Source organism: Podarcis gaigeae (genome assembly GCF_964106915.1).
Source record: "Podarcis gaigeae genome assembly, chromosome: 13".
Taxonomy (NCBI): Eukaryota; Metazoa; Chordata; class Lepidosauria; order Squamata; family Lacertidae; genus Podarcis; species Podarcis gaigeae.
In genome coordinates this window covers 41,767,749-41,795,542 of record NC_139689.1, presented here as the reverse complement: position 1 = coordinate 41,795,542, position 27,794 = coordinate 41,767,749, and the positions used below count along the sequence as shown (strand labels likewise).

Genomic DNA, 27,794 nt, shown 5'->3' with positions numbered 1-27,794 from the left:
CCTTTTTTTTATGCTGCATTGCCTAGATCTATATTTATCTTTCTTTCTTTTTAATGGATCCTTCCTTTCAACTTGTAAAGAAATTTTCTCCATGTAATGGTGTACAGTCTGGCATACAGTTATATGCTTGCACAGGGAGTTTTTTTGTACATGTACCGTTTCCAAGAGTCCTTTGTTGCAGACGTCTCTTGCTCCATTTCAAAGTAGTCGGCCTGTGTTGCTTGATTTTCTTCTAGGTGCTGCATTCAGGTAAGTTTCAGGAAATGAATAGGCTGCCCTCCCTGTGATCCTCCTTTGGATATCTCAGTTACATCCTTCAATAGACAAAAGCAGGTTTGATAGCGACAAAGGACTACCAAACCCACTTTTGGAACTGGGACAACCATTGCTGGACACAACTGGCAAGGGCCAGGCTTGTAGCAGCCAACCAGACCAGCTGGAGAACCAAGGGAAACAAAACCTCAATGTGAATCGCTCTTGGGATATTGAGGGCACTTCTGTCAGACCTGTCATTGTACAGTACTGGGGTGGGATTCAGTCTCATCCTGGCAAATTCAGGTTGTGCACTTGATTAGGAGGTCTTGGACAACAAGCCTGCTTTCCCAGAAGGTCAAGCCTTTTGCTGTAAGGAAAGTGATGGGGGAAAGCTCCAGAAAATGTGGGGTGGAACTTGCTTTGATGCACCGTTGTCTGGCCTCTCTGCAAGCAGATCTGAGTGAATGCTCAGGTCGTCTGGAAGCACCCTGAGTTAACATTACCTAATAGGAGAAAATGTGACGAATATCAATCCAATCAATCAATCTTTATTACGGTCCAGAAACCCAAGATATCGTTACAAAGCAATGCATAATTCAGACAGCCTACCTCCAGGTTAAACAAGCATTTTGTTCAGACTTAAAGATAGGGATGAGATGTGGGTGGCGCTGTGGGTTAAACCACAGAGCCTAGGGCTTGCAGATCAGAAAGTCAGTGGTTTGAATCCCCGCGATGGGGTGAGCTCCCGTTGCTCAGTCCCTGCTCCCGCCAACCTAGCAGTTCAAAAGCACATCAAAGTGCAAGTAGATAAATAGGTACTGTTCCGGCGGGAAGGTAAATGGCGTTTCCGTGCGCTGCTCTGGTTCGCCAGAAGCAGCTTAGTCATGCTGGCCACATGACCCGGAAGCTGTAAGCCGGCTCCCTCGGCCAGTAAAGCGAGATGAGCGCCACAACCCCAGAGTCAGGGGTCCCTTTACCTTTATCTTAACAATAGGGATCATTGGTTCTTGCAACCACCAATAAAAACTTCACCGCTGCTAATGTTCTAGCGTTTGTCCGGTCTTCCAATAGGAACCTGACATAGTGAGCATCTGATTTTCCCGGGAAAGGTACCAGCAAAGGTAATAGAAGAATATAGGAAATAAAACGTGTAGGAGCTAGATGACGAGGGAAATTTGGGCGTTACAAAAGATGAAGATAGTCACATTCAGCTGACCAAACATTAGAAATCCAGCATGTTTATTTGGATTGGAGGCTTTGGGAGTCCTGCCTCTGTGTGTCACGTAATTGTGTGATGATGCAGTTGGCTGACGACGACTTCTTTCATTTCTTATTTTCAGCCTCAGCCAAGCAAGGAGGTAGCTGAAGATCCTGTGTATGTGAATCTCCAGGAGCTCCGGTTGGAACGGAGTCCCTCCACTACGAGCAAAACTGAATCCATACCCCAGCCCCACCTCAGCACCCCCCCGGCCAGCTGGGAGACCCACACGGACGCAGAAAGTGGCCGCTTATTCTATTACAACTCGGCCACTGGCCAAACGACGTGGGAGCCTCCCTTTGACGGTCCTGCCGGCGGCGGGAGTTCCCCTCCTTCTTGCTCTACCTTGCTTGCCCTCAGCCCTGCCACACCTGCCGAGTGGGACCAATATGTAGACGAAGCCAGCGGGCAGGTGTTCTTCTACAACACATCAACGGGCGAGACGTCGTGGGACGCACCCCGAATGGACGAAACCCTCAATTATCCGGAGATGCAGCCTGCCTTTGTGCCCTATAGCCCTGTGGATCGGAGGGTAAATGTCGGGGAGGGGTCTACTGGGTCTTGGGGTGGGGGACAAATTCTGATGCATAGCTGTCAAGCGTCCCTTATTTGGCGGGACAGTGCCTTAACCCAGCGCCATGTCCCGCTGCTGTTCCTTATTGATGATGTCCCTTAAATAAGCTACTGAAGGTAATGGGGCCCTTTATATGTCCAGCTGTCCTTTGTCAACAACAAAATGTCAGTTTATGTGTGTTGAAAAATGCTATATGGTAATTTATGGACCTAATAGGTATCTAAAGCCATTTGCACGCAACAAAATATGTATTTTATCAAAGTAATTGTTGAGCCCTTATTTTGGCTGCTGATCCCTTATTTTCGAGGCTGCTGGTCCCTTATTTTCAAATCTGTAAGTTGACAGCTATGTTCTGATGCAGTAGATAGCCCACTGAAGTCTAGTTTATGTAGTGAGGACTGAGGACAATCGACATCCAGGGATGAGAGCAGTGCCAGATTTATGTACAGTATAAGCCATGGGTAGGCAAACTAAGCCCTGGGGGCCAGATCCAGCCCAATCGCCTTCTCAATCCAGCCCGTGGATGGTCCGGGAATCAGCGTGTTTTTACATGAGTAGAATGTGTCTTTTTATTGAAAATGCATCTCTGGGTTATTTGCGGGGCCTGCCTGGTGTTTTTACATGAGTAGAATGTGTGCTTTTTATTTAAAATGCATCTCTGGGTTATTTGTGGGGCATAGGAATTGTTCCTTTCCCCCCTCCAAATTACAGTCCGGCCCCCCACAAGGTCTGAGGGATAACTGGATTGCTGACCCCTGGTATAAGCTGAACAAGCTATAGCTTAGGGCCCCACTCTCTTGGAGCCCTCCCCCCAAAATATACTTCTTAAGTGTATTTCAGTTCAACAATTACTCTGATAAAATACATATTTTGTTATGTACAAATGGCTTTAGATACCTATTAGGTCCATAAATTACCCTATAGCATATATTCAACACAAAAAACGGCAACCATTTGTTGTTGACAAAGGACAGCTGGACATATAAAGGGCCCTATTACCTTCAGTAGCTTAGGGCCTCATCAAACCTAAATCTGGCCCTGGATGAGATGTTGGTGGATAGAAAGTTACGGCCCAGGAAACTGCCTGTGGAAAGACGGGTTGATGAGTGTTGAACACATATGGCCTGATTTTCCATGTCAGGAATAAGTAAGAATTTTTCCTCTAGGGCCATGTGGCAAAGAGGGTCACCAGAGTCCAAATAATTTATCCTTGATGTTGAGGCTGTGTGTGGATTGAGCCTGTAAGCAGGGTGGATTTGATTTAAATCAAATCGATTTAAATCATGATTTAAATCACTAGTCAGTGAGACTTGATTTAAATCATTTTTTTACAGAAAGACGCATTCTTGCTGGTATAATCTTAATATTTACAACCAGATGAAGGTTTCGCTTTTGGAATAGTAAATTTTCAGAGTAGTTTTTACAGTTATATCAGAAATAACTCATTTGGTTATACTATTAGAAATACATAGATACCGTAATTATGAAATTATTGTGAGGTTTAATAAGTTAACTGTTTATATTTGGACAACTTTTCTACTATACTTTATTGGAAGGAGAAAAATAATCATTTCCTTCATAACAATTTAAACAATTTATTGAATTAAAACAACATTACAGCAGATGTATCCATGTTTGTTAACCGATGTGGTTAAACAATTAAAAAAAAAACAGACTGAGTTTTAGCACATATGAAAAACTTAATAACAAATCTTTATTTCCTGATGAATAGCCTTTGGACTATAGTGTAACTTAAATAGAAAACTATCTTTAGAAAGATTTTTCCTCCAAAGGTGTTTTATTTTAAAAATCCGATTTAAATTAAAAAAAATCTGATTTAAATTTAAAAATCTGTTATTTTAATTTTTTTTAATCATTTATTTTTATCCACCTTGCCTTTAAGCTGCCAGTTGGGTCTTTCCTATTCCAGGAAGCAGGTCCTGGTTTGTCTTGTATTTTGGTCCAGATCATGTACTTTGATCTGTGAGTACATAGGATCTGCTTTGTATAGGGCAGGTGGTGGCAAGGCTGGGTGATATTTCAATATATCATCTAAAACCGGTTTCAAGTCCACATCACAGTACTGGAATTAATAAGGAATACTGGAACAATATGCTGTGTGCTGACCTCTTGTCTGAAACCTCCTTCAGCCGCCAACTCCAGAAACTGACTACCCCAACCTTTCTCCCGATGAACTTGAGCCCTATCCTGAAGATTATTCTCCAGTTGGCTCCTACCAGCCGCTGGACGGACTCTGCGTTCCCTCTGCATACCAAGGCTGGCCGTCCTATGGCAACCAGGAAGGACTGGTGTTTGATGGTGACCAGTATGCCTCCAACCCGGTAAGGAGGGCTCGGAAAGCCTGTGGGTCTGTGCACTGGGGTAACCATGCTCCATTTGCCACGGTTTGCCATGCTGTCGTTCGTTCAGGGTTGCTGGGAGTTGTCACTCCAGGAGGGGGAACTACAGTACCCAGAATTCTTTGAGGGGAAAGAGCGTGCGCAGAGTCACTAAGCACAGAAGAGAAGATAAGCATTCCCAAATGGAAATAAGTGTAATCTTATTCCACCAAAGGCTACTTTGGCCACCCAGCTGTAAAAACTCAGACCTGTTTGCCAGCTGCCTTGTAACACCCTTAAATCTTCTGTGTTTCTACCCCCTCTGCTACAAACTGAAGAAGGCTGGAGTTTATTCCCCATTTTAACCAGAAAGTGTGTCCTCTTGGCTGGCCTGTTGTAATAGCCACTAGTTGTCATGGGTCATTGAAAAAAACCGCTTGAGGCCCTTGATGCCCATTAAGGAAATGTCAGATGATCATCACTAAACGTTATAGCAAGTGATCATGTTATACAAAACATTATCGTAAGTGGTCAATGAAACCAGCAACCCTGTGAAAATAACAAATGCCGCCTTTTTTAAAGCTGGCAAGATCCTGCGCCTGTTTTAAAAGCTGCTTTGGGGACAGAAATTCAAGGTGAAGATTCTTCTTCTGATTTGGGGATTAAGCTTTGAGGAAAGTTTTTTTTTAAAAAAAAACCACAAATCAAAATTCAGTTTTTCCTCTGTTTTCTGTGTCTGGTAGCCCTTATTAAATGGTATGGACGAGCTGATGGCAAGGCTTTTCTTCTGTGGTAATATCAACACAGGGACACGGATGGCGCTGTGGGTTAAACCACAGAGCCTAGGACTTGCTGATCAGAAGGTCGGCGGTTCGAATCCCCACAATGGGGTGAGCTCCCGTTGCTCGGTCCCTGCTCCTGCCAACCTAGCAGTTCGAAAGCATGTCAAAGTGCAAGTAGATAAATAGGTACCGCTGTGGTGGGAAGGTAAACAGTGTTTCCATGCGCTGCTCTGGTTCGCCAGAAGCGGCTTAGTCATGCTGGCCACATGACCTGGAAACTGTACGCCGGCTCCCTCGGCCAATAAAGCGAGATGAGCACCGCATCCCCAGAGTCGGCCATGACTGGACCTAACGATCAGGGGTCCCTTTACCTTTACCTTTAATATCAACACAAACACAGGAATATTTGGGCAGGGCTTCAAGGGCGCTGTGGCCTGATCAGCAGCTTGCGACATACCCCTGCGACATACTCCTGCTAATAAAAGGATATCTTCCAGGTCGCTGCATCCGGCCACCATCACCACAGTACCAGCAGTGGGTCCAGCCTGGACAGCAGCCCTTTTGGAAACTGGGTACCCGTCTCTGGGCCAAAGGAGGGACAGGTAAGGAAAACCCTGAATTGTCTTGGACCGGTGAAGGAAAATCTGAAGTGCGAATTCATATCCCATTGAGGAAGGGATATATGTGGATTTCCTGATCCTTCCTGCATTTTGAGCTACAAGGTTCATCTGTGGAAAGATTGGGGGGGGGGGAGAAATAAATAAGATGCTATAGGGTGGTGAGCTGAGGACCCAATTTCCTTCCGCTCCATAAAGAGTCAGCTCATAACTCTTGTGGCCACAATTCCCACTTCTTCCATTTCTCTTCTGTTTTCTCTTGATTGGTAACTGGGAGACTGGGCATCACATGTAAGGCCACATCTGCAAACATACTGGTACATTGAAATTTAATATATAGTCCTTTAAATATTGGATGTGGCCTAAGGGCATTCCCCAGGTGGCTGTTTTATATTCTGTAGTATGTTCTTGCCCAATAGTACAGTAATAATAATAATAATTTTTATTTATACCCCGCCCTCCCCAGCCAAGGCCGGGCTCAGGGCGGCTAACAAGCAATAATAAAAACAAGTTGAATGAATACAACTTAAAAACAAGATTAAAATACAACAATTAAAATATTGAAACATTAAAATATTAACATGCAGGCCTCATCACAGGAGGAGAAAGGAAAAAGAAAGAGGGGGAGGGAATCAAATTGGCTCCAAGACAAAGGCCAGGCGGAACAACTCTGTCTTACAGGCCCTGCGGAAAAAAATCAGATCCCACAGGGTCCTGGTCTCATGAGGCAGAGCGTTCCACCAGGCTGGAGCCAGTGTTGAAAAGGCCCTGGCTCTGGTTGAAGCCAATCTAACTTCCTTAGGGCCTGGGACATCTAGGGTGTTGCTATTTATGGACCTTGAGGCTCTCCGTGGGGCATACCGGGAGAGGTGGTCCAGTAGTGTGTCACTGGTGGATTTATTCTGTTCTATAAGTTGTTTTTGCGATGCTTCCCCAGAGCTGCCCTAATATTGCTGTCTGTAGTGCAGCAAAAGCAGGACAGAGGTGAAAACAGAACTTTGGGGACAAAGTATTTGGGTATCAATATTTTAGCAGGAAGTGACAGGATATGCACTGATTGGTGTCAGTCATTCACATAAGTAACAAGAGATGCCCATTAGAGGCTGTTGAAAACACATGACTTCCCTCAAAAAAATCCTGGAAACTGTAGTTTCTTAAAGGTGCTGGGAATTGTAGATCCGTGATAGGGACGCGGGTGGCGTGGTCTAAACCACTGAGCCTCTTGGGCTTGCCAATCGGAAAGTCGGCAGTCCGAATCCATGCAATGGAGTGAGCTCCTGTTGCTCTGTCCCAGCTCCTGCCAACCTAGCGGTTCGAAAGCACAACCAGAGCACACGGAAACACCGTTTACCTTCCTGCCACAACAGTACCTATTCATCTACTTGCACTGGTGAAGTAGATGAATAGGTACTGTTGTGGCAGGAAGGTAAACGGTGTTTCCGTGTGCTCTGGTTTCTGTCACAGTGTCCCGTTGTGCCAGAAGTGGTTCAGTCATGCTGGCCACATAACCCAGAAAGCTGTCTACGGACAAACACCGGCTCCCTTGGCCTGAAAGCAAGATGAGCCCCACAGCCCCATAGTCGCCTTTGACTGGAATTAACCATCCAGGGGTCCTTTACCTTACCTTTACCTATAGGTCCCAGGATTCTTGCGGGGTGTGTTTCAAATGTATGGTGTGTACACAGATTTTCCTCGGCAAGAGGCTTGTATTAGGAATGGGAAAGGGGGGTGAATAATGTTACGGGATCTCAGCCAGGACAGATTTAAACTACAGCCTTTTCCTCCCCTCCACTCAGTTAAAAACGCTTGAAAAGGCAGGGATGCTCTTTCGGACAAAGACTGCTGATAAAGGGAAACGCCAGAGGTAAGAATGATTTGTTCGTGTGCATCTCCTTCTGATCTTGGGGTTTGGGGCAGGTTGGTATGGGGTCAATCAGTCCCCCAGGTATCCTGGATCCAAGCCGTTTGAAAACCTCCTCTTTTAAAGCGGGTGTTGAAGATGTGTCTCTCCTTAATTGAGAAGGTGTGTTTGGTTTTGAAAAAAAGATTTTAATGCAAATGTTTTTTTAAACAACGGAAGCTTGTAGGCCCCATCTTGAATCAGAGGCAGCCTAGGTTCTTTCACGCCAGGGAGTGACTTCTTTTGTGTAAACAGAGCTGGGATTTCATTGCAGGATTGTTGTGGGATAAACAGCGCTGCACAAAACAGCAGTGCTTTAATTCTGTTTCCAGCTGATTGCAGAAGGACAGTTCTAAAAGGCCCTAGGGTGGAAAGGACTTCTGTCTGTGCAGCAAAGCATTTTCTGTGTGTTCAGCAGCTCAGGCTCACCATCTTGTCTTCTTCCCACATCTCTCCTTGGACTTTCTTGGTCCTCTGTCTCTTCCTCCTCCTCAGCCCTTCTGTCTCCTCCTTTCTGCCCTGCTTGGACTGCTTCCTTGGAACTGACCTCAGCTTGGCTTCCTGGTTCTGTCTCCATCTCTTCCTTCGACCAAATACCATGGCCTGGTTCCCTCAGTTGAGAAGTCCCACCTTCTGCCTTGCTGACTCTTCATCAGAGGCCCTGAACTTGCGGAGAGCTGCATGGCATGAGACCTGGTTGTTGTAATAATTGCATGTGTGAACTCTCCCTAACGCCAAAGTTGGTGACAGAAATGCGGAGCGAGGGGCAGGTGGAAGGGGAATCAGGATAACTGAGGGTAGGAAAACCTTTTCCCTTGAGGCAGACAGAGTTCCTCTCCTCCGTTTCATGCTGCTTAGTTAGCACTGCTCTGTGAATGAGATTTCCTTTTCTTCCTTCCCTTTCTCCCCTCTTAGGAAGAATTGGAGTTCTTCATGGACTGTCCTGGAAGGTGGTGTCTTGACTTTTTTCAAGGACTCAAAACACTCCACGTCTAGCAGTGTGGTGAGTCCTCAGCCCTGGCTTGCTGCCCCAGTTGAAAGGCAGACAATGGAGGCTGCTCCACCAAACCTCAGCCTTCCCTCAGCTGCCTGCTGTCTTATTATTTGTACCCCTCCCATCTGACTGGGTTGCCCGAACCACCCTGGGCAGCTTCCAGCTTATACCAAACCATAATAAATCATCCAGCATTAAAAACTCCCCTATACAGGGCTATCTTCTGATGTCTTCTAAAAGTTAGATATTTGTTTATTTCCTTGACATCTGATGGAAGGGTGTTCCACAGGGTGTGGGTGCCACTACCGAGAAGGCCCTCTGCCTGGTTCCCTGCAACCTCACTTCTCACAGGGAGGGAACCGCCAGAAGGCCCTCGGAGCTGGACCTCAGTGTCAGGGCTGAACGATGAGGGTGGAGACGCTCCTTCAGGTCTAGTGGGCCGAGGCCATTGAGGGCTTTAAAGGTCAGCACCAACAGTTTGAATTGTGCTCGGAAACGTACTGGGAGCCAATGTAGGTCTTTCAGGACCGGTGTTATAATGTCTTGGCGGCCACTCCCAGTCACCAGTCTAGCTGCCGCATTTGGGATTAGTTGCAGTTTCCGGGTCACCTTCAAAGGTAGCCCCTCGTAGAGCGCATTGCAGTAATTCAAGCAGGAGATAACCAGAGCATGCACCACTCTGGCAGGTTATGATATGTTAAAATGAATATAAAATTATTGAAATGTATGAAATTGAAAATCATAAATAAAATACATTAAAATAATAATAAAAGGCAACTTACAACATGAAAAGACTTAGATAACTACACACAAGACAAAAGCAGATGCTCCGCTGTTGATCTGTGACCCAGTGTGAACGCCTAGCGTGGGTGTGGGTGCCACTACCGAGAAGGCCCTCTGCCTGGTTCCCTGTAGCTTCACATCTCGCAGTGAAGGAACCACCAGAAGGTTCTTGGAGCTGGATCCCTGAGTCCAGCTTAACAATGGGGGTGGAGACACTCCTTCGGGTATACAGAGCCAAAGACGTTTAGAGTTTTAAAGGTCAACACAAACACTTTGCATTGTGCTCGGAAACGTACTGAGAGCCAGTGATCTTTTGGAACCCCACCAGGCTGCTCTAGTTTGTTCTGTGGTACTTATCCAAGTCAATGCTTGCATGTTATTGTTGTCCAGAGGGACTATAGCACAACAAAAACAGGGCATCTCCTCCTGCCCAATCTTTGTGGTATATAAAAAATTGCAGGATTTCAGAAGGAAGCTACACGGTATGCACTGGTTAGAAATTCAGCTGTGTGACTGCCCCAATAGCATCATGAGCACAAACCATCATAAATGCACCATAAAAAGGGTGTCTGGAAAGCCCCATAATTTCTCTGCAGGGTATAGTTTGATGGGTAAGTGGGTGGGATTTTTGTTTTCTCTGTAGTTGCGAGCAGTCATAAAATGTGGACTTCCATGCTGCTTCTGTTTCCTACCTTCACCCTCAGAAACATCCCTCCGTGTTGAGTAGCCCTGAGCACACTGTGGATCTTAGTGGAGCAACACTTTCTTGGGCTGCAAAAGACAAGTCGAGCAAAAAGAACGTCTTGGAGGTAAAGGATGGTGGTCCCCATCTCTGCTTCTGTTTCCATAGCAACAGATAATGGCAAAGTACATGGAGGAGGAAGCAACAGAGGCCTATGCTGCTCCTCACCAGGCAATCTGTCTGTTACACATGCCTGAATGTGGCTATTCCTGCAAATATCAATTCAACAAACATAGCTTCACTGGAAAAAAGGGAACACACATTTTTAAAAACAGGCAGACTTTTAAGGCAGTCTTAATGCTGATGGTACAGATGAGTTTTGGCCACAAAACCACAACACTCCATCTTCCAAGCATCTTCCTCTATGAAGACTAGACTTATTAAAAGTGAATCTTGTCATTTCCTAAATATGGGCCACTTCTTTAAAATGAAAGTTATGGTTGCCGTGCAATGTGTCTTGCGCTGCGTCGGTTACAAAAGATTAGTATCGGGAGTCCATATTTGTACATGGCAACCTGGTTTCAAGTGGTGGGGAAACCTAGCCAAGTCTTTTTCCCTGTGAAAGCCTGTCTCTGCAGCTGCCAGGCATACAATGAGTCCGACACTGCTCATCAGTAAGATGTGTCGTGTGCGTTTCCAGAGTCCCCGTTGGATCATGAAGGAAACTAGCAGCAAATCCTAGGTGCAGAAAGTAAATCTCACACTATATAAAACTTCAGTAACTTCATTTCCACGTTTGATGGTGGTGCTGTGGGTTAAACCATAGAGCCTAGGACTGGCCAATCGGAAGGTCGGTGGTTCGAATCTCTGCGACGGGGTGAGCTCCCATTGCTCGGTCCCTGCTCCTGCCAACCTAGCAGTTCGAAAGCACGTCAAAGTGCAAGTAGATAAATAGGTACCACTCCAGTGGGAAGGTAAACAGCGTTTCCGTGCTCTGCTCTGGTTTGCCAGAAGCGGCTTAGTCATGCTGGCCACATGACCCGGAAGCTGTACGCCGGCTCCCTTGGCCAATAAAGCGAGATGAGCATCGCAACCCCAGAGTCAGCCACGACTGGACCTAATGGTCAGGGGTCCCTTTAGCTTTACCTTTCTGTGATTAGCTGGAAGAGGTTCTGTATGAGCACAGTGCTGTCCAGCAATGTCTTGTTTGTACAGCTAGTATCTTCTACAGAAGGGGTGGTTAACCCAATAGCCCATGGCCCATATCCAGTCCCCCCAAATCTTGTTTTAGGGCCCCTGAGATTCCCCTTTGTTTGTTATTTAAAACAATTTTTAAAAAAGTTAATGCCCCACAGACCCCTCAAATTTGTCCACTTATTTTATAACATCATATTTTACATAAAATTACCCACTGCTCCCGGAGGTCCCCCCCTGTGATGTCAAAAGGGTTTCAGTAGTCCCTTAACCCCACCCTTCTCCAATTTGTGCATTATGTGGCAGAGTTGCTGGGCTAGAGGGCAGGCTTTGCGGTTTAGCTCTGAGGTCTGGCACCGTTCACCTTTTAGAAATTTTGAAGTACTGTACAGGAACATCCTCAATGAGAAACCCGTGAGAATTGTACTGAATTGCTGAGTTCTAGGGGTTGTGGGAAGCATCTTCTGCCTGGATATCACAATTGGGTGGTTCCTCTGTTCCAGCTGAAGACACGGGAAGGATCCGAGTACTTGATCCGGCATGATTCAGAGTGCATCATCAGCACATGGCAGAAGGCAATTGCTGACAGCATCAGTAAACTGGTGAGAGTGGGGCTTGTCCCATGTTTTTATCACAGGTAGGGCCGGCCCACCCATGTGGCAAGGTGAGGCAACTGCCTCAGGCAGAAGAATCCATAGGGACAGCAGATCCTGATGTCAATCTTTCTTCCCACCCCTCTTTTTCCTTCCTCCACCCCTTCTCTCCTGTCAAGGAGTGGGCTGCCATTTTGCGGTCTGCCTCAGGAGCCAAAATGTCTTGGGCCAGCCCCAAATGTAAGAAACCTCAGGTGTATTTACGGCAGACATAACTTAAGGGGTAGCAAGGACCTCCAGGAAGAGGGAAGCATAGAACCTGGGGGGACAGGTAAGGCCTTATATTCATCCAGGGGAAAAACAAATGTTGTAAACCGCTGCCCCCCTCCAGTTTTGTGCATCAAGTTTAAACAAGGTTGGTCTGAATGTGACACAGAGGTGCACTGCCTCAGGCATCTGATTGTGTATAGTATGAAAGGCTGTGTTCCAGGTTTTTCCCCTGGAAACAATTAAATCAGGAAACTACCATATTTTTTGCTCTATAAGACGCACCAGACCCTAAGACGCACCTAGTTTTTGGAGGAGGAAAACAAGAGAAAAAATATTCTGAATCTCAGAAGCCAGAACAGCAAGAGGGATCGCTGCGTAGTGAAAGCAGCAACCCCTCTTGCTGTTCTAGCTTCTGGGATAGCTGCGCAGCCTGCATTCACTCCATAAGACGCACACACATTTCCCCTTACTTTTTAGGAGGGAAAAAGTGAGTCTTATAGAGCAAAAAATACGGTACATGGATTCCTGACCCCCCCCCCCAATGCCATTTGGATCTGATTTAGTATGTTTATTTGACTTTTCTGTTTAGTTTAGTTTAGTTTAGTTTTTAATGGCCATGTTAGAATTTCATGCTGTATGAAAATCTCAGATGTTATTCCAGTGGTCCAGTATTTTGCAGCATTAATGTAGGTTGCAGCATTAATGTGGTGTTTGAATGTTCCGTTCAAGCAACTTCAAAGCTTTACTTGGAAATTATTCTTATTTTTGTGAATACTTAAGACATGACACCTCAGGGGCACTCAGTTTTCTTACATTTTATTTTTTAAGGCTTGATTTACAACTTTGAAATTGCCCAGTTTCATTGGCATTGTATCCATGTGTTGTATTGCTAATTAAATTTGTGAAACACATATTCGGAAAATGGAAACAAATGCAACAGTGGAAAATTTCATTGAATAGTCTTCAGTAAAACTACATTTAAAGAGAGAGGATGCACACTGGAAAATTTCCATTGTACAAAATTTCCGCCCCATATTGCTAATTAAGGGGCATTAAATAATTAGTTTATTACGTATTCTGTTTTCTTTTTTGCCATTTGATTTTCTGTCTTGATCGGCTTCTATGTGTTATTAAAAATACTGTGTAATTTTTTAAAAACTAGTTTGTGCATTGGGGAAGGACAGCTCAGTCCACTTCTGGTTTGTTTATTCATAAGTCATTTCCTTCCTGTTTCTGCATCATCCTGCAATTTTATTTTTTAAAAGCAACCTACAAAAATTTGCATGTTGGGTACACATTTTAAACATAAAACGTGTGCCATTATAATAACAATGTTGCTAACTACGTGTTTATCCAGTAAGAGCAATTAGATTGGTTCACTTAGGAATGTGGACCTACTGAAATCCCTGAGCATCCCTAGTTTGCATATCCTGTGTTGTTTGAAGACCTTTACCGTTTCTTTATTGTTTCATTTTCACAAGAATTCAGTCAGGAAGCTTCCATCAATTGGCAGCAATTCATGAGAGATATTTTATTCTGCTAGCCAGAGGAATGGGAGGAAAATGGCATCCTTGAGAAGACCTGCACATACCCAGTTACACTTAGGAGTTGTCCACATTTGAGCATTGTAAAGCTGTTTGTCCACCTTCCACCCCCATTTGAATTAGACCAGACTGGTCCACACTTGCACCTATTTGAATTTGTATATGAAGAGCAACTTGGGTCTTTTCCATTCATGCCAGTAGGTGTTATACTGCTTAAGTATAACATTCCATTCATGCCAGTAGGTGTTATACTGCTTAAGTACCAGCAGAGGCTGTGCACAGATAGCTGTGCAATATCAAGTACATCTCCCTCATTTTGTTCCCTCAGATTTGCACAAAATGAGAAAACTGCACAAGCAAACCACATGGATTGCAGTGGTACCTCTGGATAAGCACACTCTGGTTGCATATCTTTCAGGATGCAAACGCAGCAAACCCAGAAGTATTTTTTCCGGGTTTCGCTGCATGCACAAAAGCGCTAAATCACACCATGTGTAGAAGCGCTAAATCATGCCACATACGTGCACAGAAACAATACCTCTGGTTGCGAATTCCTCGAGATCCGACCGAAGCTCTGGAACGGATCCCATTCGCAACCAGAGGTACCAATGTATTTAACATGGTTTGCTTGCATAGACTCTATAGGACGGCAATGTCTTTAGTTACCCCCCGCCAAAAAAAAAAGTCTGTTTGGACGAGACTGAGCCTCCCCCCCAAAAAATATTGAGGGGCCAGATCTCATGGCGACAGGCTTGTCGGGCCTTGCAATGGCGGTGGGCCTCACAGCAGTGGCAGGCCTTGCAACACGTGTTGATGGGGGCCCCCCAATGTTGTGTGGAACTGGCTGCCTCTACAGTTTTCTGGTTTTGTGCAAATGTGAGGGATCAAAGGAGGAACTGTATAGTTTAGGAATGTGCATGAAATAGTCAGGAGCATTGCTGGAGAAGAAATGAAGGCATTCAGGAAGTACAGTGGTACCTCGGGTTACATACGCTTCAGGTTACAGACTCTGATAACCCAGAAATAGTGCTTCAGGTTAAGAACTTTGCTTCAGGATGAGAACAGAAATCATGCGGCAGCAGTGCGGCGGCAGCAGGAGGCCCCATTAGCTAAAGTGGTGCTTCAAGTTAAGAACAGTTTCAGGTTAAGAACAGACCTCCAGAACAAATTAAGTACTTAACCCAAGGTACCACTGTAATAGCTGTGGAACGGAGAGTTGCAGAAAGTGGCAATCCACCTACCCCAAAACCCTGAACCAATTGTCTGTGACCCTGACTGGATTGTTTTGGAGCCCAATTTCCCCCCAATTTACTGGATGATCCCCATATCGGTCAACCCCCATATTTTGCAGGGGACAAGCGTTGAGCGCGATGTGGACAATGCAAATGAAATGGGGAATTCAAGCAGCTGCAAACACACCGTAAAATGTTGTGTTCTCTTCAGAGGTACCGACAAAGGTGACCCTTGTCTTTCTTTCAGCCTACAGATTTCCCTCCGGAAGACAATGAGGAGAATTCATCAGATTTGAGATCGAAGGAACAGCTAGGAAGCAACAGAGAGAAAGAGGGTGAGAAGAAAAGCCCAGGTCGGTGTTAATATTCAGTGCAAATTTTTGGTTTCAAACACAGAAATGGATTTTTGGAACAAAATTTTCCTTGACAAATAGTTCAAACAGTTTACATTTGTCTATTACAGTATTATTATTATTAATTTACATTGATATCACATTTCCCCGCCCCCCCCCAAAAAAAGCAGCTCAAGGCATTATACATTATTCTCCACTAACCATCCATATACTCCCCCAGTGGTGCAGGAGCTTGTTTTTGCACGTCTGTTACAGTGGTACCTGAGGTTACAGATGCTTCAGGTTACAGATGCTTCAGGTTACAGACTCCACTAACCCAGAAATAGTACCTCGGGTTAAGAACTTTGCTTCAGGATGAGAACAGAAATCGTGCGGCGGCAGCAGGAGGCCCCATTAGCTAAAGTGTACCTCAGGTTAAGAACAGTTTAAGGTTAAGAACGGACCTCCAGAACAAATTAAGTTCTTAACCTGAGGTACCACTGTACTTGGAAGTTTGTCTTGTGCCTCTTGGGAGGGACCTTTCAGTATGGGGCCTCTGTCGCCACACTTTCCCTTGGCTTGCTCCTCACCTGAGCACAGTCTGGATATTCATTCTAGATAACAGAGATCACGCACCCGCCTCAAAGATTATGGACAAGGCAAATAGCACTTTGAGGGGCATATGTGCAGGGCCACTGCTAGGGGGCGGTGAGGTGGGCCCCCGCCAGGGGCACAGGCGAGGGGCGTGTGCAAAATCAGCTTAAAAATATGTCCATAAATAAAAATATTGATTATTGCCTCATAAGTAAAGGTTTTAAATGGAGGGTGAATTGAATGGGTGGAGGGGGGGTGGAGGAGAGGCAAAAAGAAGAGCTGATTTGTTGGTGACTAGAGATGCAGGTGGTGCTGTGGGTTAAACCACAGAGCCGATCAGAAGGTCGGCGGTTCGAATCCCCACGACGTTGTGAGCCTATAGTGTGCCTACATTCTGCATATGGGACACGGGTGGCACTGTGGTTTAAACCACAGAGCCTAGGGCTTGCCGATCAGAAGGTCGGCGGTTCGAATCCCCACGAGGGGGTGAGCTCCCGTTGCTCAGTCCCTGCTCCTCCCAACCTAGCAGTTCGAATGCACGTCAAAGTGCAAGTAGATAAATAGGTACCACTCCGGCAGGAAGGTAAACGGTGCTTCCGTGCGCTGTTCTGGTTCGCCAGAAGCGGCTTAGTCATGCTGGCCACATGACCCGGAAGCTGTACGCCGGCTCCCTCGGCCAATAAAGCGAGATAAGCGCCACAACCCCAGAGTTGGCACGACTGGACCTAACAGTCAGGGGTCCCTTTACCTTTGTGTTGGGCACAGTCTGGACGGTTCTGCCAGGGGCGCAGCTCTGCATGTGTGAACAGGCCCTTGAAACTGTCTTGGAAGAGAAGCTTGCATTTCCTCTTGTACCTCTTCTCTGAAGCATGTGGGAGGCTCAGCGTTCAGCAGAAAATCTCCTCCTGTGCTATAATACCAAATTCTCCCCTCTGCAGCCTCCTGGCATTCATCCACCTCTCTCAACTCGGACAGCGATTCCAGCAAAGTTCGCAACAAACTCCTGAGGTTTCTGCAGAGGCGGCCAACCCTTCAGTCCCTGCGGGAACGAGGCTACATCAAAGGTATATTCCTGGAAGATCTAAGAGTTCATTTAAAAAAAAATAATGGCTTTGCAACCACGCTGATTAGCCAAGGCCAATTTACAGAGGTTTCAGCCTTTGTATTGCAGCTGTTCAGTTGAGGTAGTGTACACACCATACATTTAGAACACATTTGAAACACACTGCTTCCCTCAGAGAGTCCTGAGAACCGTAGTTTGCCCTTCACAGAGCTACAGTTCCCAGCAGCCTTAAGAAACTACACTTTCTAGCATTCTTTGGGGGAAACCATGTGCCATTAACGTATAGTGTGTCCTCAGCCTGCGTGTAAGTTAAGAAGGCTTTGATTTGTTTATAGCTGTCTTACTTTTGCCACAAGTTTCAAGGATGGCAATGAGATATAAATAGAAAGGATATTTTGGATCGTGTTTCTAACCTGATTTCTTGCGGGGTTGTTTGCTTCTTTAATCCAGATCAGGTGTTTGGATGCCCTCTGCAAGTTTTGTGCGACCGTGAGAAGAGTACTGTGCCTCAGTTTGTGAGGCAGTGCATCTGTACTGTGGAGAAGAGAGGTACACAGTTCTATGCCCCCAAATAAATTGAAATTATGCACCCACTACCCCCAGTTTTGTGGCTTGCACACATTGTACAACTTCAGCAAAACTTGCGAAACTTCTGTTTTGTGCCATTCATATTATCTGGTTTTGCTGAGTCGTGGGAAGTCTTGAAAGTTGCTTCTTCTTCTTCTTCTTCTTCTTCTTCTTCTTCTTCTTCTTCTTCTTCCTCTTCCTCTTCCTCTTCCTCTTCCTCCTCTTCCTCTTCCAACTAATCCAGTGAAGGCTGCTCTGTTGAGGCCCATGGGGCCCGGCGCCACCAATCTCAGTGTGCCCTCGGCCACCCCCCACCTGCCTGCTCTTCTTGCTTACCCCTCTGGACTGATGGTAACATTACTTATTGGCTTCCTCCACCTTAGTCTCAGTGTTGCCCTTGAGCAGTGGGCAGCAAACTTACCGTGTCCCCAGCGCCGATTGCGCGGCAGGCTGGAGGGCGGGGGAGCGTGTGCCCATACGTGTGCGCACATGCTATTTCCGGCACACTTCCGGGTTGGAGGAGCTCCGGAAATAGCTTGTGCACATGTGCATGGCCTCCTCTGACCGGATGTTAACCTCACATAATGCTTGTGCATGTGCAAATAACGCTTGCGCATGCGCACAAGCTATTTCTGGTGCTCCTCTGACCCAGAAGTGGGCAGTCGTGCAGTGCAGCGCCGGTAAGAGTGGGCGGCAGGCGGCGGGAGTCACTGCGGGCCAGATAAACAAGTTCCTCGGGCCTTATCCGTCCCACGGGCCTTAGTTTGGGGACCCCTGCCCTTCAGGAACTTAGCAGAGGTTTAGATGGCAGACAGGACTTGAAGAGAGTTCACTCCGCATATCATTGCCTGCAGCTCCACCTTCTGTTTGTTCTCCCTTCTATTCGCCCCACCAGTCCAAAAAGGACACAAGCCACCACTAACCTAATCCTTGTGGCAGTCAAGATAAGTGTCGAAACATGTGGGCCCGGTGACATCTTGGAAAGGAGCTGAGCAGTAGGATTTCCAGAGGTGCTTAACTCCTTGACACTTCCCACTGAAGCAAAATATATTGTGCAAAGGAAGAGTAAGGTAAAGGTAAAGGTACCCCTGCCCGTACGGGCCAGTCTTGACAGACTCTGGGGTTGTGTGCCCATCTCACTTAAGAGGCCAGGGGCCAGCGCTGTCTGGAGACACTTCCAGGTCACGTGGCCAGCGTGACATCGCTGCTCTGGCGAGCCAGAGCTGCACACGGAAACGCCGTTTACCTTCCCGCTGGTAAGCGGTCCCTATTTATCTACTTGCACCCGGAGGTGCTTTCGAACTGCTAGGTTGGCAGGCGCTGGGACCGAGCAGCGGGAGCGCACCCCGCCGCAGGGATTCGAACCGCCGACCTTTCGATCGGCAAGTCCTAGGCGCTGAGGCTTTAACCCACAGCGCCACCTGCGTCCCGCAAAGGAAGAGAGATGCATGCAAATACCCGTAATTTGCATGATACCTTCTCAGGCTCAGACTTATTGTTCATGGCAATGCTTTTGCTCTTGTGGGCCTTTAGTATAAGAGCCGTAATTTCTCGTCCCGCAGGTTTGGATATCGATGGACTCTACCGGATAAGTGGGAATCTGGCGACGATACAGAAACTGCGCTACAAGGTGGACCATGGTAAGGGACTCCATAGATTCAGCTTGGCAGGGGACAAAACTTAGCAGTACAGTACAATGTTCCGCTTGTGTGCAGAAGGTGCCAAGTTCAATCTCTAGCAGTGTGTGTGTGTGTGTGTGTGTGTGTGTGTGTGTGTGTGTAGAGAGAGAGAGAGAGAAGGGTATTGGTTGAATATTTATGTGGATTATTAGTATTGTTATTCTAAACCACTGAGCCTCTTGGGCTTGCCGATCAGAAGGTCAGCGGTTCGAATCCCCACGACGAGGTGAGCTCCCGTTGTGCTCTTCCAGCTCCTGCCAACCTAGCAGTTCAAAAGCACACCAGTACAAGTAGATAAATAGGTACCGCTGCGGCGCGAAGGTAAACGGTGTTTCCGTGTGCTCTGGCTTCCTTCACGGTGTCCTGTTGCACCAGAAACAGTTTAGTCATGCTGGCCACATGACCCAGAAAGTTGTCTGTGGACAAACGCCGGCTCCCTCAGCCCGAAAGCGAGATGAGCACCACAACCCCATAGTCGCCTTTGACTGGACTTAACTGTCTAGGGCTCCTTTACCTTTTACCTTATTAATTACATTTGTATACTGCTCTACATGCAAAGATCTGAGGGCGGTTCACAGCATAAAAGCACAAAATTCATAAGATCCCCACACACACTCGTACTGTGATAGAAAAAATGAATGAGTAACTGTTGTTGTTGTTGTTTTTGTCCTCCTTTTATCCTAAGGCCCCAGAGTTTAAAACAGCTTAAAACAATTTACAATACCTGAAATAAGGTGGGTCCTAAAATATATACATTTTAGTTGTCAAAAGCTCTACAATTCTATGATTCTATGATAAAATCATAGAGTTGTTTCTAGACCTGCTGCTCTCCCATGTTCACAGCCAATCAGAGTTGCCCAAGTGGTGGGACTGAAGCTGGACTCCTTCCTTTTAGATTGGTGCAGGAGTGGCCGTTGCTGTGCTGCAGTCAGGCCCAAACATTCTGGACAAAAGTAATATTGGCTCCTTAATTCAGCAGTCCTAGGATACGGGCTAACCTGTTTCCCTGCCGTCGCTTTTGCAGATGAGCGCTTGGATCTCGACGACGGCCGCTGGGACGATGTCCACGTCATCACCGGGGCCCTCAAACTCTTCTTCCGCGAGTTGCCGGAGCCGCTCTTCCCCTTCACCCATTTTGACAGATTCATTGCAGCCATAAGTAAGAGACATTGCTTTGGGGAGGGAGTAGCTGAGTTCAAGCATCAGAACATCTTTTGGTCCTTGCAGTATTACTTAAAGGTGCATCTGTGAGAGCGGTCTTCTGTTTAGTCAGTGCTTTCAAAAATACAAGAGCAGGAAGAGAACTCAGATTACGCCCTGCTTCTTCTTCTTAGAGGCCCGCTTCCCTTGAGGCCTTCGAGCCGCAGGGGGAGTCACACTCGCAGCTGAACAAGACGATACCTTGGCTAAGAATCTGCACCTTAAGCGCAGGTTTGCTTTTGCACAAATTTGTCGGTGCAGGAGGGCCAGATCCAGAACAGGACCCTAGTGTGCAGAGTAGGCACCTTAATCCTTCCCCCCCCCCCCCCCGCTATGGTCCCAGTCCAGTTTGGGGAGGCCGTGACTGCAATTTTCATAGGGGAAACAAGTTTTTATATAAGTACTTTTTTCAGTGCAATTTTTTATTGGGAGAGCTGGCCTGGATTTGGGGTCACAACAGGCAATAAAGGGTTAAAGCCTACCCTCCATGATAGAGTCTCTGGATTCCACACACACACACACACACACACACACACACTCCAGAAATTTGTGATTTAAAAACAACAACCCTGTATTAAAGAGCATAATAATGCATCATGTAGCTTGGACCGCAGAAAACCCTGTTTGGGATCCGATCACCATCAGCTAACCTCCTCTACCCCCAAACATAGCATCCTCCTGAGCTAATAATAATAATAATAATAATAATAAATTATTTATACCCCCATCTGGACGGGCCTCCCCAACCACTCTAGGAGACTCCCAACAGAATATTAAAAACTCAATAAAACATCAAACATTAAAAACTTCCCTAAAAAGGGCTGCCTTCAGATGTCTTCTAAAAGTCAGGTAGTTGTTTATTTCCTTGACATCTGATGGGAGGATGTTCCACAGGACGGGTGCCACTACCGAGAAGGCCCTCTGCCTGATTTCCTGTAACCTCATTTCTTGTGGTGAGGGAACCGTCAGAAGGCCTTCGGAGCTGAACCTCAGTGTCGGGGCTGAGCAATGGGGGTGGAGACGCTCCTTCAGGTATACCGAGCCGAGGCCTTTAAAGGCTTTAAAGGTCAGCACCAACACTTGGAATTGTGCTCAGAACTGTACTGGGAACCAATGTAGGTCTTTCAGGACTGGTGTTATATGGTCTTGGTGGCCGCTCCCAGTCACCAGTCTAGCTGCCGCATTCTGGATTAGTTGTAGTTTCTGGGTCACCTTCAAGGGTAGCCCCACTCAGAGCGCATTGCAGTAGTCCAAGCAGGAGGTAACATGACTTTTGTAGAAATCAGAAGAGCTGGTCCGTCTGACACACAGGTAGGTGTTGTAATAGATGCCAGTTGCTGAAGAACAGCAGCTGTGTGTGCCTTGTCATCGTTCCTCACCTCTCTTCCCAACATCTAGTGAGGGAGATGTCTGATGTGGTATCATACGCACAGACTTGCCCTGTTACGTATTTTGACTGCTGCAGCGCGGCGAAGAAATGCTTGACATGATGGTATGTCATGTCAGGTATTTCCCATACTAGACACTGCAGCAAAAGGAGAGGAACTAGTAGACGGACTACTGGTTTTTGCCTACTTCCAGCAGCAAGTTGCAATATCAAGATTGAGCCCTGAGACGGACCTTTCCAATGTCTCCAAAAGGTTGCAGTTATCTTTCCCGTGCCCCCTTGCATCGGCCCCAAGTATTGGGTGGCAAGGAAGATGGAAGGAGGACTATAGCAGCAGTGCAGGCTTCTACATTTGTGGTACCTCGGGTTAAGTACTTAATTCGTTCCGGGGGTCCGTTCTTAACCTGAAACTGTTCTTAAGCTGAAGCACCACTTTAGCTAATGGAGCCTCCTCCTGCTGCTGCTGCTGCTGCTGCTGCGCCGCCAGAGCACGATTTCTGTTCTCATCCCGAAGCAAAGTTCTTAACCCGAGGTACTATTTCTGGGTTAGTGGAGTTTGTAACCTGAAGCATCTGTAACCTGAAGCGTCTGTAACCTGAAGCGTCTGTAACCCGAGGTACCCCACTGTACAGTATTAAAAATACAATAAAACATCAAACATTAAAAATTTCCTTAAACACGGCTGCCTTCAGATGTCTTCTAAAAGTCAGATAGTTGTTTATTTCCTTGACATCTGATGGGAGGGTGTTCCACAGGGTGAATGCCACCACTGAGAAGGCCTTCTGCCTGGTTCCCTGTAGCTTCACTTCTCTCAGGAAGTGAAGTATGTAACCAGAGGTATCACTGTATCTCTATAGTGGGCGGGGATGCACTGAGTGAGATCTCTTCCTCTGTTTGGCATTTCAGAAATTACAGAGCCCTCGAAGCGCAGCTACCGCTTACGGGAGCTGGTGAATTCTCTACCTCCTGCTAACCACAATACCATGAGGGTACTTTTCCAGCATCTCTGCAGGTGAGCGGCTGCATCTCCCGATTCTCTGGGCTGGCGTAAGGGTGTTGAGTGCAAATTCTGAAGCCCAGCCCCTCGAGTCCCTGTGTTGAGGTTATCCTCCCATTCCACAATCCTCCCATTCAACCTTTGTCTTGCTGTCGCTCAGCCTTTTGCATCTCCTCTCCACACCTGTCGCCAGCATACTGACTCTCCTGTCCCTAGGCTCCTGTCTGTAAACAGGACTCTAACCCTCTCCACACCTCCAGACAACCCAAACTTATTTATTATATTTTTTACTCCACCTTTCAAACGTTTCCCCTGGGTGGTTTATAGAGGAATTTTCATCTAGCTGCACTGCTTTGAATTGATGGTCAACGTTCTGTGGGTGATTCTTTCGTTTTTTTCACTGTTGGAAAGCATTAGTATTTGACGATATCATATGGTGGGTGGAAGAGGAATTTGCACATGGTAGCAAGTGTCTTTTAACCTGTGTTTGAAGACACTTGAACCACATCCGCACTAGACATTTAAAGCTCCCTTATACCACTTTACGGTACGCGGGTGGCGCTGTGGGTTAAACCACAGAGCCTAGGACTTGCTGATCAGAAGGTCGGCGGTTCGAATCCCCGCGACGGGGTGAGCTCCCGTTGCTCGGTCCCTGCTCCTGCCCACCTAGCAGTTCGAAAGCATGTCAAAGTGCAAGTAGATAAATAGGTACCGCTCCGGCGGGAAGGTAAACGGCGTTTCCGTGCGCTGCTCTGGTTCGCAAGACGCGGCTTAGTCATGCTGACCACATGACCCGGAAGCTGTACCCCGGCTCCCTCGGCCAATAAAGCGAGATGAGCGTCGCAACCCCAGAGTCGGCCACGACTGGACCTACTGGTCAGGGGTCCCTTTACCTTTACCTATACCACTTTAAACCCCCAAATAATCCTGGGAACTGTTGTTTGTTCAGGGTGCTGAGAGGAGAACCTCCAATTTCCCTCATAGAGCTACAATTCCCAAAGTTCCCAAGAAAGAGGGATTATTTGCTAAATCACCCCTGGAGGGACCAGGGGTCTCCTAATGACTCTCGGAACCCGTAACAAAATACAGTTCCCAGGATTCTTTGGGCGAATCCATGACTTTTTAAAGCGCCATAATACTGCTTTACATGTGCAGCGCAGATGAAGGTGAACTACAATAAGATGCCACCACCAAGCGAGGATGCCCAGACGAGATACATCTCTAGCTGCTGCACCTCAGTGTCCCTCTTCCCCCTTCATGGAATCCTTCCTCTCTTCCCCGCAGGGTTATAGAGTTCCGGGAGGAGAACCGCATGTCTGTTCAGAGCGTCGCGATCGTCTTTGGGCCAACGTTGCTGAAGCCAGAGGCCGAAGAAGGGAACATGACTATGTACATGGTTTTCCAGAACCAGATTGTGGAGCAAATCCTTAGCCAATACAGCTACATCTTCCCCGAGAGCTAGGCCTTCCTCAGCGGAGCAAGGAGCCTGGTTGAATGAAGGAGCAGCTGCGACGCAAAGGGGCAGGTCCCATCGCTGTGGAGACGACGGTGTTGCTGGGCAGTGCCAAAACTAGAGACAGTGAAGATATGGGAGGGAGGGAGAGAAACGACTAGCAATAAAACTGTCAATGTAGGATTCAGAATGTCCATGGTTGCCTCTCTTGAACGATGCGGGTCAGGGATGTGAAACCCTGATGGACGCGAAAGGAGCTCATTGTTTGGGTTAGTGATCTTCAACTCCCATCTGGAATATTTTTCGCTGAAGGATGTAGTGTGGACAAAATTTGGGGGGGGTGGAATGGGAGGGAGGCTTCTGTGGCCAAGTGCACACCGTAATGTTTTCATGCATCCTGGCTTCTCGCTAAGGAATTACAGGGATTGTCTTGCTACAATTGTCCTGTGAATCTTCAGCTCTTTTGAGCGAACTTGCTTTTGTTTAAAAAAGCATGTCTAGATGGTGGGTTTGAATAGGGCTAGAAATCCATTCCGAGGGCATCAATCACCCAAACTCTAGACCGTGTTGCACACACCACCTGTCTCTGCCCATGCGCAACACGGAAAATTGCAAGATGCCATCCTATGATGCAGGTCACAAGTGTTTATGGGAATAATGTTGGGTTCAGTGTTGTAGGGTTAACAGCAGTGCATCTTCTGCTCATGTGTGTAATTTTAGCCAAGTGTGAGGGTAACTTAACGCTCCTCCTGAGATTTGCAAGTTTGTGTTCCATTTTCCTCCCTAAGATGGAAAAGGAAGAGTTGATTGCACTTGACAGCCAAGACTGGTTTATTGAGATTGCCCTGTTTGTGGTATGCAACTTTGTCCACCCGCAGTGTGCTTCCTATACATGTTCTACCTCTGCAAAAAAAATTGATCCCTGGGAACATCTACCACTGGTTGAAGCTTATTTCCATATGTCCACATGATGGCAGGTTTGTGTGCTTGTGTTTCTTTGTGTCATAGAACAAAGCGCATGTAGGGCACACACAACAAGAAACAATATCCGTATGAGAGTTTTCATTGGCAAACTTTCTGGTTCAGTCAAGAGGATTCAGTTTGCATGTCTAGTGCCAATATTGACAGTGAAGAGCTTGTGCTTTTAGCACCAACGGTGATTGAGAAGGCTAGTTTCTGCCATTTGGGAAACGTTCCGCGGCTTAGATTTGTGAACTTCCTGCTCCAGTGCTGCGCCACTCATCTGTCACACTGCTCAACAGCACAAATAAGTGGCCGAGTCTCAGACTGGGAACAATGAGGTCTAATTCTTCCCCATTTTCAGTGAAAAGCACCGTGTGCTGGAAGGCTTGCTGCCTTTTCTACCCTGCCCTCCTGGTTTGGGCACTGCTGTTGGTACATGAATAACTGAAACGTCTGAGTGCACATAGAAGCCCCGCCATGGGCCCAGGTTCTCTGAGCTATGAGGGTTTAAGGTTGCCTTGTCCTGGGAAAATACTGGATTCCATGGCATGCCATTCTACCAGGCTGTACTTCCCACGGGAATAAGAGATGCTGTTAAAACTGTGATACATGAGTGGCTGGCACAGCCAGGACTAGTCTACAATCTACTGAAGAATTGGGAGTGGGGGGGGGGGAGTATCTTGTTTTTTTGCTAAATCCAGCATTCCGGAGTTCATAGGGGGCAGGGGATGGAGAATCTGTGGCCCTCCAGTTGCTGCTTGTATTGCATTTGATAAAAAGACAGAGCACACTCACTGAAAACAATGAAAGCTCATGTCCATTAACATAAGGGGGTCTACTTTGAGTAAGGCTAGTAGGACCGCCCTACAGCTGCCATCTTCCCCAACCATTTGCCTGGGGCTGATGGGAGTGGCCACAGGTTGTCTGGCTTAGAGGAACACTTGCAAAATGGCACCTAACCATGACTTTGGTTACACCGGATTTTGCCAATATGGTGCCCTCCAGATGTTTTAATAATAATAATAATTTTTTATTTATACCCCGCCCTCCCCAGCCAAGACCAGGCTCAGGGCAGCTAACAACCAATAATAAAAACAAGTTGATTAAAATACAATTTTAAAAAGATGAAAATACAACATTAAAACATTAGGATGCAGCCTCTTCACAGGAGGATAAAGGAAAAAGAAAGAGAGGGAGAGAATCAAACTGATTCTAAGCCAAAGGCCAGGTGGAACAACTCTGTCTTACAGGCCCTGCGGAAAGAAATCAGATCCCGCAGGGCCCTGGTCTCATGAGACAGAGCGTTCCACCAGGCTGGAGCCAGTGTTGAAAAGGCCCTGGCTCTGGTTGAGGCTAATCTAACTTCCTTAGGGCCTGGGACCTCTAGGGTGTTGCTATATATGGACCTTAAGGTCCTCCGTGGGCATACCAGGAGAGGTTTTGAACTGAAACTCCCATCAGCAGCTGGGACTGGAGGGAATTATAGTCCAAAACATCTGGAGGGCACCAGCTTGGGGAAAGCTGGTATACAGGAATTTACCATGTGGTCTCTCCAGCATAGGCTAGATCTCTGCCTGTGCAGATTCCAGGACCATGTGGCTTTGGCTGGAGGCATTGAATGTGCAATGGGCACATCTAAGTCCCTCGCACAAAGCCATAAGCGGATGTAGAAAAGTGACTTACCAACCTACCTCGAGGGGGGATGGGGGGGGAATTGTATTTATGATTTTAATGAACAATGAAGGAGGAATGTTCATCCGGCTTTTTCACCTGGCTACGGACAGGATCTTTTCTGTGTCTTCCCTCCCAAACTCACATGGTGTAAGCTTGTCCGCTTTCCCTGCACTGTCTGCTTGGTGTCTGACCTTCAAGACACAAAACCTGCAGCCCAGCAACCTTTTACGGTCCACAGAAAGTGATAAATGTGTATTGCTAATAAGAAAGTGCCCTTTCCCTATGCACCTCCCATGCAGAAGCAGCTATGTATTTCCAATAATAATAATAATTTATCATTGGAGGGGAGGGGAGGGATGAATTCCTCTCTTCCTTTTTTTAGCCATGTCATGTTATTTACTGTTTTGTGTCCACAGAGCTCTGGGCTACCAGAGGGGTTGTGTGGCTATAAATCCTTGGCAAAGGGAATCGTCACAAATTAGAACGTAACATGCCTCTGATAAACGTTGGCCAAACAAGTTAAATATACTTCTTTCTCCCCAAGCATTTCCTGTTCCTGAAAAAGATTTGACAGGAGAGTCAAAGCATTGTTCGCAGGCACAACAAAAATGAGATACTCGAATCCTTTTGTTCAGGAATTGGACAATTAGCACATTGTGGCATGGGTTTTGAGGAAGCACAAAATGATTCAATCCCTACCACTTGCCTCCTACATTCAACAGGTTTTGATTTTTAAATTGATGGTCATTTTAGGAACCATCTTAGACAACAGTGGTTGGACCTGAAGGATTTTTTGTTTTTGTTTTTTGCTAGAAGACAATTTGTGACAATTGATTTTAAAATAAACAATAACCTTTCAATGAACAAA

General features: G+C 46.6%; 1 protein-coding gene across 5 annotated transcripts in view; it reads left to right on the top strand.

Annotated features, from left to right (window-relative positions):
* Nucleotides 1–27,794, top strand: part of ARHGAP27 (Rho GTPase activating protein 27) — a 69,060-nt gene extending 41,266 nt beyond the window's left edge. For all 5 annotated transcript variants that reach the window (XM_083709243.1, XM_083709242.1, XM_083709241.1 and 2 more), the window contains 14 exons: nt 1,596–2,045; nt 4,238–4,429; nt 5,706–5,810; nt 7,622–7,689; nt 8,641–8,728; nt 10,207–10,311; nt 11,882–11,980; nt 15,265–15,370; nt 16,882–17,007; nt 17,457–17,555; nt 19,136–19,213; nt 20,277–20,411; nt 22,746–22,851; nt 24,121–27,794. In XM_083709243.1, the coding sequence (XP_083565369.1) occupies nt 1,596–2,045; nt 4,238–4,429; nt 5,706–5,810; nt 7,622–7,689; nt 8,641–8,728; nt 10,207–10,311; nt 11,882–11,980; nt 15,265–15,370; nt 16,882–17,007; nt 17,457–17,555; nt 19,136–19,213; nt 20,277–20,411; nt 22,746–22,851; nt 24,121–24,298 (1,935 nt within the window). In that variant the 3' untranslated portion in view covers nt 24,299–27,794. The remainder of the gene's footprint in view (nt 1–1,595; nt 2,046–4,237; nt 4,430–5,705; nt 5,811–7,621; nt 7,690–8,640; nt 8,729–10,206; nt 10,312–11,881; nt 11,981–15,264; nt 15,371–16,881; nt 17,008–17,456; nt 17,556–19,135; nt 19,214–20,276; nt 20,412–22,745; nt 22,852–24,120) is intronic.